Here is a 12,161-nt window from a genome sequence, read left to right on the forward strand (position 1 = left end):
ATTTCCTATTTCTTCTATGTTAATAAAAATCTGAAACAGAAGTGGGAAATGTTAGCAGTGTTAATTCTAGATAGCAGGTGAATGAGTGACTTGGCTATACCCTTCTGCACTTCTCTTGATTAGTACATCTGCCCCCACCTCCAAAAAAAGACCGTTAATGAAGAAAGATATCATATGTTCAGTGGGGGAAAAAAAAACACAGGATAAGTCTATTTTAATTTTCCCACAAATGCACAGCAGGTGTTTGAGTATTTCTGTGAGACATTTGAGAATTAATAAGTTCATTTTTAAGAATTAAGTACTTTACATTATAATTGATAAAGTAATGTACAAAATATCATCGTACCAACTCTTAATTACTGATGAACCGATGGTCTAGAATTTTAGATTATCTTTCTTGCAGATATCTTTTTGATTTGTAATATCCAGCAAAGACTTTATATCTCTAGAATCGTTTCAATAAATTGTTAAGGGAGAAAACTGAAACTAGTAAGTAAACATTTGGTTTTTAATCGGTTCATTTACACCTTCAATCCTTACTTCAGAAGCGAGTTTCACTTTGTTCCCAGTTTTGTGTCCATAAAGGAGGACAGCTAATCTCTGTGAACCTTTTTTGAACTTCAACAGGAATTTATAAAATACATAACAAATGAGAGAGAAAAAGAGAGAATGAGATTTTACTTAGGATTCTCAAGTGAGTTTCAATACAATAGATCATATGGTCAGATGTTTTCTTAGGGAAATTACCAATTTATCAAAATAACAGTGAAAAAACATTTACTTTCTAGACATTTTCTTCTTATTCCATTTTTCTATCACCATTTCTATCACTTACTTCATCCCCCCCCCCCAAAAAAAAAAAACCAACAAAAATGGAGGGGCATTTCAAACTCTCCCTATGATTCCTCAAGCGTTATGGGGAAGATGTGTGTGGTTTGGCAAAGAGATTTAAATTATTTTTAATATTCCTTTGCTCTGCAGAGGTCACTGAGCCCTGTCCCACCCCACACTGTTGAGAATCCCTACGGATCATCTAGTCAGTAGTCCCAAAGAGCAGAAAACATTTAAATCTGGAGCCAGGTGATCATCGTACAAGTTCTCTTCCATACTTGGGCGGGGGCTGGTGGAGCATAGATGTTCTCAAAATTCATGTTCCTTGTTTTCAATAAAATCTTTCCTACTCATCGGACTCAGGAAGGAGGAAGGCACAGACTATTGTAAGCCTCCAGGTGTAGGGAATGATGGCAAGCCCTCAGCTAAAGCAGAGGCGACCTTTCTGTGGGTAGCGTGGCAAGGTCATGACACTGTCGGAACCTTTTGAGATTTTCAAGTCCCAGGGATGGACAATTCTCACCACCCGGATGCTCCCCATGGCTGCCACTCTGGAGAAGATTAATCTTCCAACTTGTAGCTCAAAGACTCACCCTCCCCAAACTGACCTTGTTTCCTTGCAAAAGATAAAACAAATTAAACTTCCGTAAGAACCATTTATAAACATTATGGCTACATCCCATAGCCTTTTACAAGTTCTTCTAAAAAGTCATAGGTTGCACCTGACATTTAAAAGAAAAAAAAAAGTCTTCTGGTTAAATAATTTAAGAACAATGTAGAACAATATAATCACACACAGCCCTGCTTGGAGTTTAGGTTTATGCATCGTGTAGAACAGAAGGAGCAGGTGCGGAAGCCATGACAAATCCCCCTCACAGAAAGCAAACCAACAACCTACAGACGGGACTTGGAAGTGTCATATGACGGTAGGTAAAGCAGAGATGATCTGTGCAAACAGTGCAGGTCTGACCTGTAATCCAAAAGAGATTTTCAACAGCTGGCCTGCTGTGCAGCAGAAAGATGCTCTGCCCGCAGCTGCATTCAGGCCCCCTAGTACCTCGTAACCCAACTTTCTGACTCCCCGTCACTGACGGACGAGATCCTTGACAAATACTCGGTTACAGCTAAACATCGAATCTAGGATACCTAATCTTCCAGAATAGATTCACATGTTTACTGTCCTATTAGTGTTTTTAAAATTGTTACTCATCTATTAGAAGGTACCTCAGGGTATGTTTTTTAAAAAATCATGGATTTCATCTAATATTTTAAAAGATAATTTTTAATCAAAAAAAAAATCTCAACAAAATCATTACCAAAAAAAATTGACTTAAAAATCCTCAAGAACTACCAGGGGACTAGGAACCACACTGAAGGTATTAAATTTTTTCATTGGACTGTGTGTGTGTGTGTGTGTGTGTGTGTGTTTATGCTATTCACCGGATTCTCAAATGAGACCCTGACCTAAAAAAAGACACTATAACATTTCATAAGTACATTAAGTGCTACCTGATTGCATCAAAGAGAGATAAATGGGTAATCACAACAAACTTGCCTACAAATTCTATATAAACAGGAAAGATATTACTTTCTACTTAAAATCCTTGGAAATCCAACAAACATGTACGTGTATATTCAAAATTAATAGTTTATGAACTGAATTCTTAGCAGAACAAAACTAAGGAGAATTCCCCAATAAACTTAAGCCATATACCCAGTTGACCCCATTAATCCACTGTATTTTCATTTCAGAGCACCAAGGTAGAGATCGGCCCTCTCTGCCACTCACTGAGACACTCTTCAGACCCAGTACAGATTATCCAAAATGCTGACATGGGTTTCTTTTTTAAACCAGCCTGCAGAGCGCTCCAAAGCTATAATTATATTTTCCCTACAGGAAATATTTGTTCTCTCTAATTAAGGAAGAATAGCATGTCTCATCTAATGAAGGAGTGCGATTTTTCTGAAGATGAACATTAACTTGCTTGTTACAATGTAACCCAGATTTTCTATGTTCATTTGGATGCTCACATCCTTTCCGATGTTGTCAGATGCTGGAGCGGAACGGACTTGCTTGGCATCATGACAGCACCTCAAATTTATGTCCCACTGGACGTGCTCCTCTCTTCTCATTTCAGAGAGCGTGTCTTCTGCTGCGACACTCGGGGAAGCCGCCCCCACGGCGGACACCACCGTCCTCTGCAGTGACACCAGCCAGACCGCTGGGGAGCACACGGGCCATTTGGTGACCCTGCCAATGGAAATCTTTCTGGACATCTAGCACGTTCCATGCTGACTTACAGAAGGATTTTTCCTTACTATCAAAATGTGTGACTTTAGAAGCAGGGTAAGATGCAAAAAACATCCTACTGATGATTTCGGGAACCAAACCATTGAATTGATATGTGAATTCAAAGGAAAAAAAAAAGAAAAGAACAGAACTCCTAAAGAAAACTTCAACTTCTCTCTAAAATAGTCTGGCTTTCTTTCTCACTGGTGTATCTGTGTAACACCTCCATCTCTTACTCAAACCCACACTACACGTATCCTGGGTGGGAGAGGAGACATTTAACAGTGTGAGCAATTTCACAAGTGATTTCTTCTCAACAGCTTTCTTTTCTCTCTCCATAATCAATCTATGGATGGAAGGACAGACTCTGGACATTTCTTGGGGTGGTGACCCCCTACCTCCCCAGGAAAAACAAGATGGCTTTCATATTTAAAGCCTGGAGCCTTCATTCCAATCTGACCCCATTCTCCCACCTGTACCCAGGTGCCCAGAGGGGCCCCTCCAGAGCACCAGCTCCCTGCCCCCAACGTCTCCTCTGCCTCAGCCAGAATCCATCCAGGCACCACACACTCACCTGTCCATGGAGCTGGCATCCTGCCATGTGAGTTTTTCCTCAAGGAACCCCTACTTCCTGGGAAATACGGCATCTAAGCCATGTGGACCTCATTTTTGCAACCATCAAGGAGCTCACACTGCACTCTGGACCAGCCAGGCTCTCTGCAGGTGAGTCACGGATGTGTCAGCACAGAAAGGGACAGAGGATGGAAACTGACTGATGCAAATCCACTGTCACCCACTTATTGCAAAGACACTGAGCAAAGAGAAAACACCTCTCAGGTCCAGGAGTGTACGTGATAGGCGACATTCCTATTTCTAAGGAACAACATATTTCCTCTATTTGCCACTCCCTGAAACACACAAAGTCACTGAACCAAAAACTCAACGGGAAAGACTAGACCATATCCTGGCTTCCCAACGTGTTGTCCATCTGCGTCTCTTTGGATCCCTGCATCTCCACAGACAAATCCCCAACCAGGAAGCCTTCTTTCCAGCCACACCCACCGGGATTTTAGGGATTTTACCCAAGCAGCCATTCCCGCGGTGTCTGGCTCTGCGCAGACAACCTGGTGTCCTCTCATTATCCTCAGATAACCCTGGACACCAATCAAAGTTCCCGGAGGAACCGGGAGGGACAAGCTTGGATACCCGAGGACTCAGGATGAAAATGAGTCAAATGAACTGTCAGTTTCGGTGTCTGAAGACATCTGGGGGGAACTCTTCCCAAGTTTCTGTAAGTCACTGAAGCCGAATGTAATTAATCATAAAATTTTTAAATGTTTATGTTTAGCTCAAGTAAAATATTGTAAGAACGTAATACAGTATAAGCATATTTAAGAAACTGAAGGCTCAGTACAAGCCCCCAAATCTCCATATGTACGCTTGAAACTCCATTTATTTACCGCATATATTTGCATGCCAAATTGTGCTGACCAAAAATGTGGATTTCAGAACAAGCAGACATAAATGAATGAATGAACAAACGAATGAAGGAATGAACAAATAAATAAGCAGGTAAATAAATAAAGTGTACTGTCCATACCACTCTACCGCCCGGCCTCTTCTCCTCCACCTGCTAACCTTCTTCAACTCTCCATCTATATATTCTTAGGGTGTGTCTAATGGTAAAAAGGAATATGCTCCACAGGTTCTATTTCTCAGCTGGCCTCAGGAACATAAACCATTGTATTCAGAACGCATGATGAAAACCAGTGAAATAAACTGCAGGTTTCAGCGTCCGAGACATTTGGGGAACTGTCCCAAAGTTCCCCCAACCCCTCTGCTGCTCAAGAACGTCTGAAAGCAGCCAGGTCCAACTCTGATGAAGGCGCCATTTCAGGAACAAGTAGTCATTTTAAATTTAACATTGCCAATTCAATCCTCAGTGTTGCATTATGGAACAAGTCCAAGTTTAGGAATTGCAAAAATTATTTTATCACTTTTTTAAATCAAGGTATTTATTATTCATTCTACTTTAGTTAGAATCTCCAACATTTAGCTCATTTCAGAATCACACGGATGATATCCTTTACACAAGTTAAGTGCAGTTTAGAGCCTGTGTTTTGGTTTAAAAATTATAAAAAGTGAGTAATGAAAATGTCTGCAACTCCTCAAGGCACCGTTCCATTCCTGAGTCCTTCTCTGCCCTCAACCCAGAGAAATCCTGCCCAAGATGCACACCTGGGAAGGTGTGGGGACCAGCCCACTCTGCTATGAGCCTGTGTTGAATGGACTGCCCCAAGAATGGGGGACATGTGGGAAATGAATGAATGAATGAATGAATGAATGAACGAATACCCTTCTCACCCCCTGAGGACTGCAGAAGGAGAGGTCCAGCATGGGAATCTATGAGGAGCCAGAAAGGGTCAGGGATAACCATCCTCCAGCTATCAGAAAGCCAAGATATCCCTCACTTCCCTGTCCCTTCCCCCATCTCCCATGCCAACCTCATACCCTTCCTGGAAGGCAGTCCGCTACCACCACGGGCCCGGCGGCAGGAGAGAGGACTCTCATCTTGAGACACTTTTAATTTCTGTTCCAACTGGATATTAGGGGACTAACGGATTCACAGAACTGTAATTTGCGAGCAGAAATGTCTTGGGACCTACCACTGTTTTTTCCCAGGGCCTTAACATATTCTCCTCATATAATACTCTTTAAGGGAAGGTGAGGCATGAGAAGAACATGTGTTTTCATGACACCACAAATCACACTTTGTAATAGGGTTGTTACACCAAGGTAAGTAATAATACTACAGGTCTGAAAAGCTGTGGACAATTTTACTTATGCTGACACAATAAAAGAAATACTTTCTTGTGGGCCAACATAATACTGTCCATAACGTTGCCTTTTCAGGTGAAAGATCAATTTAATGTGTCTCCCTACTATCTTTTTCAAAAGGTTTGTAATTTTATTTTATTTTATTTTTTTAAAGATTTTATTTATTTATTTGACAGAGAGAGACACAGCGAGAGAGGGAACACAAGCAGGGGGAGTGGGAGAGGGAGAAGCAGGCTTCCCGCGGAGCAGGGAGCCCGATGCGGGACTCGATCCCAGGACCCTGGGATCATGACCTGAGCCGAAGGCAGACGCTTAATGACTGAGCCACCCAGGCGCCCCAAGGTTTGTAATTTTATTAAGTAAAGGAACAGCAGATACTGAAGAGCAAGCCTTTCCATTTTGAATGTTCCACTAAAAACAGCCAACCCATATCCTGAAACAGAGAAGGAGTTCCACGATGATAAGGCAAAATAATTCATGGGAAGAGGGAGGTATTAAGGAAATTTATGCAGAATCCTGTCTATTTCCCACAGTTTGTGCTTGAGGTGATGTTTTGGAACACAGAGGGTGGACCCTGGAAAGGAGCCTACTTAGAGCTATAGGAAGACTCACAGACAGAAACACAGGAGGTGACAGTCCCCAAGTGTTTGCACATCACAACTCTACCACAGGGCAGACGGGAGCTGGGGCACACTCGGGAAGCAGCGGGACCATGAAGCTGCAGGAGACTGTGGTCTCCTGATGAGGGAAGCTAACTCCCTGGGGAAAGGGGACCCTGGGAATCAGCTCAAGGCCTCCTGAGAAGAATAAGCAGAAGGATGTTGGTCTGACTGTAATTAATGAAGCATCCGAGGGAAGACATCCGAGGGGAGAAGAAGGGCTGTATCCCCGGGAAGGGAGCTCACCACACAGCTTTGGATTCACTGGGAAGAAAATTGGCCAGTGAAGGGTGGAATCGAAGGCCAGTGTTTCCCGTGCTCTTGGCGGTTGCCAATTTTCTACATATGAGGTTATAAGAATCTACATATGGATCTCTGTATGGTTCAAACATGGAATTCCTTTATGCCTACACTGGTCATGGGGTGTCAGCTAACAATCTACAGGGGAGTTGAGGCCAAGTACTATTAGACTACAAGGGTCTCCTGCGTATCTAGTGGCCACATCTTGAGGACTACAGAAAGGGAGGACTGTCACACCGTAAGACAGATGGGTTCAGCTGTATCTTTTGGAAAATACCAGGAAAAAGGACCCAAACCATTCAGCACAGGAGTCCCTGAGCCTACGTGCTTTCTTGCATCAGATGGGCCTTGGGTCTTTCAAGCCAATCAACTCTTTTTTTTTCTTTTTTTAAGATTTTATTTATTTATTCAACAGAGAGAGAGGAGAGAGCACAAGCAAGGGGAGCGGCAGAGGGAGAGCCCGAGCAGGAGCCCGATGTGGGGCTCAATCCCAGGACCCTGGGATCATGACCTGAGCTGAAGGCAGATGCTTAATGACTGAGCCACCCAGGTGCCCCTCAAGCCAATCAACTCTTAAAAACACTCATATCTTGTTAAGTGGAGATACTTGCCCTGGTCCTGGGGTTTCCTTCCATGAGAGAAGCTCCACGGGCTGTAACTCTCCTGGCCTCTGCAGGAGGTCTTCCTCCACAGGCGAGCAGGAGGCAGCCCTGGTGGGAGGCTTGGAGCCCTCCTGCCCGGGGCGGCTACCCCCCCAGTGCTGACGGGGCCCACACGAAAGCCAGCCTGCGTGACAGCGGAGGTCAGAAGCAGCTTGCCCGCACTCGGGGGCACGTCCCGGGTCTGCTGTCTCCCCCAATCCACAGAACCGGTGTCTTGGCCCCTAACGCCTTACTCCACTGTCTTATTTCTCAACCGATTATGAATCAAACGTGAAGATGACCACTGACAGATAATGTCCCCCAAAGACCATGAAAGCACTTGGATGTGTGAGGACGGGAGGCGGCAGCAAGCCCGTGAGCCGATGCTGGGCAGACGCGCCGGGACAGCCACCGAGGCTGTCACGACCGGGCAGGGAGAGGGGTATGCCAGCATCATGGAACACCGTATTAACCTTGTGTACCCCTCGCTTCAGAGGCCAAAGTGATAGTTTAGAGAAAGAAATGTCCCAGAAAGCAGTTAACACACCACAGCTCTGATTTGTGTAGGAATTCTCAGAGGGAGGTGCATCGAGAGGGGGAAAAAAGGAGCAGGACATCCACGCCTCACAACTTCCCAGAGCTGCCATTGCTCCCGCGGTAACGTGTGTTGTTCTTGGCTGTTTAACAGGATTTCTTCTGAAGGTAGTTTATATGTATGCACTTTGTGAACACTAAAGTTTTAAACAAATGAATGTATTATATTATTATATCATATATACATTCTTATATATAATATATAAGGTATACATATACATATTATGTACATATAATACAAATTATCATATCATATAATCATTTATAATAGTTATATATTAAATAAACTATTATAACAATAAGATGATTATATGATATAATTTATATATAATTACATATGTATGATATAATTTATGTATATAATATGTATAAATTATTATAAATTATATATCATGTATAGTATATATTATATATCATAATATTATATATTATATAATATGTATGTGTATATATATTATTATATATTGTATATTATATAGAGGATTTTGATATATGATAAAATACACATTATATATAATGCATTATATATAATAATGTATATGATATAACACATTGTATATATTGGTTTTGTTGCTGTTTTTATCATTATTCCTTTTTTGCCTACTTGGACCAAATTACTGTCAACTGAGCCTAATAAATAAAGTTTTAGTGTGTTTCAATTTCTGGAGTGCCCTGACCACAAAGCGTGTCCCCTGAATGAGAGCTTCCCCAGCCTGGTCAGTCCCCAGCCTGTATGTACATTAAAACCACGGCCTGCCACAGGCTGGGAGACATCCACACTGCAATCTTACTGGCTTGATTCTGGCCAAGCAAATACTGCAGATGCTTTGGTTCATCATAATTAACTAATCATCACCATCTCCCACATTATACCTCAGGCTTTTAACTTAGAAGTGACCCTATTTAGAATCTAGGTAGAGAAAGTAACATCTTTTAAAGTGTATAATATTATTAATATTGTACCTATTTTGCTGTAATCCAGGAAATGAGTTCACCATTCCAAGAACAAACATTTCATCTGATTCAATTTCACTTGTTTTCTTTTAATAACTTGTTAGAGTACATCTTATTTATAGTTATTCTCTCTTGCAAAATTTACCAAAAAAAAAAAAAAAAAACCCACAAAAAACAAATGTAGTGTGAAAAATACTCCCCATCAACATCAAGAGTGCTCGCCAACTTGAACCATGGGGATACACATTTCTTACATAATGGTTTTGACATGATTACACATTTCAAAAAAATGGAGGATTCATAAACAATCAAAGCCTAAGTTTATCCAAATTTTGAGACCTCTCTGAGACTTAGGAAATGGGTCTGTAAATCTACAAATCCTTCAGCTTTCCATGAATTTCAATGAGTTAGAAATACTGCAAATATAACCTTTTTTTGCAGTATTTTGAGATTTAAATTTAGGTTTGGGTGACCCCGGGGAGAAATGGGAGAAAAACATGGGAATTACGACTCATCTGAGGATACTATGTCTTCTAAGTTAAACTTCTAATACATTAAATCATTACTAATTTCCTGCTAATCCCTGTCCTCATTCATTTGCTTGGTAAAGAATTTTAATAAACAGCACTAACACCATAAATTTACATACTGACCCAGTGGCAATGTTACCACTGAAAGGGAAACAATATGCTTTCCAAGGTTTATATTTGTATATTTTTCTGTGTGTGTGTGTGTGTGTGTGTTGTGTGTGTGTGTGTGTAGTCAAATATCAAGGCTATGTATAAGTTTTTCCAATTATATAAATTTAAGGCTCTGTAAGATTTAAATGCCAAATGGAGGGGTGCCTGGGTGGCTCAGTCAGTTGAACATCCAACTCTTGATTTCAGCTCAGGTCGTGACCTCAGGGTCCTGAGATCAAGCCCTGCTTTGGGCTCTGTGCTAAGTGTGGAGTCTGCTTAAGAGTCTCTCTCCCCCCTGCCCCCTCCCCCCACCCCTGCTCATGTGAGCGTGCGCTCTCTCTCTCTGTGTCTCTAAAATAAATAAATAAATCTTTTTAAAAAAATAAATGTCAAATGGAAATGTTCTAAAAGTTTCTATGTACAGCTGGATTTATAACATTAATTTTTTTCAACGTCAATTTCAGTTGCACAGCCAATAATTTCACACAAGATTAATTTGCAAAACTTAGCATATTAGTATCATTCTGTGAATTATCTTCATATTTTAAGGAAAACTAAAAATTGACAATAAACAACTATAAACCCAAGAATCCTCACCATACCAAACTCTAAGGTACAGCTGCTAAAATATCGATAATATTACACCTAGATCCCAAATCCCAGACTGTACTGTGTGCTGATGGACGTGCTGTGAGATTTATATGTGCACATTTTAATGAGGTCTTCAGTATCCCTTTGTCCTTGAAGTCTTCTGGGATGTCTACATTTCTTTAAGAACTGTCCCGTCAATACATGTTACTTCCAGTGTTTTCCAAGAAACCTCCAAATGTAGCAATTTTTAGGAATTTAGTGAAGAACTCTATATGGACAACAAAGAAATCCTCAAAAGATTTCATTCAAAGACAAGCATACGTGTGAAGACCTCTGGATGCATTTCTGCTTTCAATGGCCTGCCCAAGGTCATTATTAGTGACAAGAATATTAACAAAGTTTTCCATTGACAAGATGCCATGGAGGTCTGTAATTTTTAGATTGTCAAATAATCCTGTAAAGCTACTGCTTTAAAGGTGATTAAGCCTATGAGTCAAAATGATTACCATAGAGACCTTTCGTCAAATAATCTACAAATACGTGAAGAGTTGGTCCTAAGAGAGACATGGACTCCTCAACAAACGTTAAGTGCTTTAGATATTCTTAAACAGTCTTCTTCCCAGATTTATAATTTTTATTTACATTTCTTGGTGCTCAGAAGGCCAGATACACCTTCAGCCCAGAGAGAATGTACGTGCATCTCCATGCATGAGATACGATTTAATTAATTCATCAATGTGTGGGGGTGGGGAGTTGGAGGGGGTGTTAAATCTCTAAGAAAGAGTCAATAAAACCCTTTAGGTAAAATCACTTGTTAAAATGAGATGTTTACACGATAGTGGAACTTACATGTCGCATTGGATTACAAAGCACCTGCAGGAGGGGAGCCCTTTAAGTTGGCTACTGCAGGAATAACTCTGCAGACCAGTGTCCACCAGTCCTACCTGCTGTGCTCATCTTGACTGTGGAGGCAGCAGTTCATGGTATTCACCAAGAAGCTAAACAAACGCCCGAACAGGGACTTGGCCAAGAGATCCCGGTAAAATTCAGCCATCTCCACAGTATGTCGCCGTATGATGGTGTCCCCTGGAACAGCAGAAAGGAGAGGAGGTAGAACAAGGTTTCCCTCACATAGAACAACACCGCGCACATCCATTTCATCCCTCACACATCCCCCTACACCAAAAGATGTTAAAACTATGCGACAAGGCTGATAAACGAGGTCTCTGCCAGTTACTACTTAAAATGTTTCCCAAAGTGAGGGCCATGTACCCTGCAGTCTTATTTGTTACCAACACAGCACAGCTTTGGATCTCGAGGCAGGCTGTATGATTTCCTTTCCGTTAGGGAACCAACTGTGGGCGGGGCCTTCTTAACAAGCTTTCCGATAACCGCTCACTGGCGTGAATATGAATTGTCCCCAGGGCCTTTGGAAACCTGGCCATCTGGAAAATCAGTCATATTTTAAATATTTTCAAAGACATGGTCCAGCTAACCAAAATGTGAGTGTGGAGTTTGGGAACGGGTTGGGGCCTTCGGGTAGAAATGTTTATTTCATTCTCTAAGAGATGGTGATTGAAATCTTGAGTGACAGGGTTTTTAAAAAAGACTCGAGAAAAAAACTAAAGAAAAAAAAAAACCAAAAAACAAAACAGGTGAGGATGATTCGGAGCTGAGCCTGTGATAGCTTTGACGCTAGAGACGGAGAGGAGGAGGGAGTCTAACACTCATACCGTGTGGCCATGGCCAGCGGGCCAACCTGGGACACGCGGCCGAGCAGGGG

The 12,161-nt window shown here is 41.6% G+C and overlaps 1 protein-coding gene across 3 annotated transcripts in view; it reads right to left on the minus strand.

Moving 5' to 3' along the window:
• MYO16 (myosin XVI) overlaps positions 1 to 12,161 on the minus strand; it is a 574,226-nt gene that overhangs the window by 193,693 nt on the left and 368,372 nt on the right. For all 3 annotated transcript variants that reach the window (XM_078070087.1, XM_078070086.1, XM_078070088.1), the window contains exon 20: positions 11,323 to 11,464. In XM_078070087.1, coding sequence (XP_077926213.1) covers positions 11,323 to 11,464 — 142 coding nt within the window. The remainder of the gene's footprint in view (positions 1 to 11,322; positions 11,465 to 12,161) is intronic.

Source organism: Halichoerus grypus, chromosome 4 (assembly GCF_964656455.1).
Source record: "Halichoerus grypus chromosome 4, mHalGry1.hap1.1, whole genome shotgun sequence".
Classification (NCBI taxonomy): Eukaryota; Metazoa; Chordata; class Mammalia; order Carnivora; family Phocidae; genus Halichoerus; species Halichoerus grypus.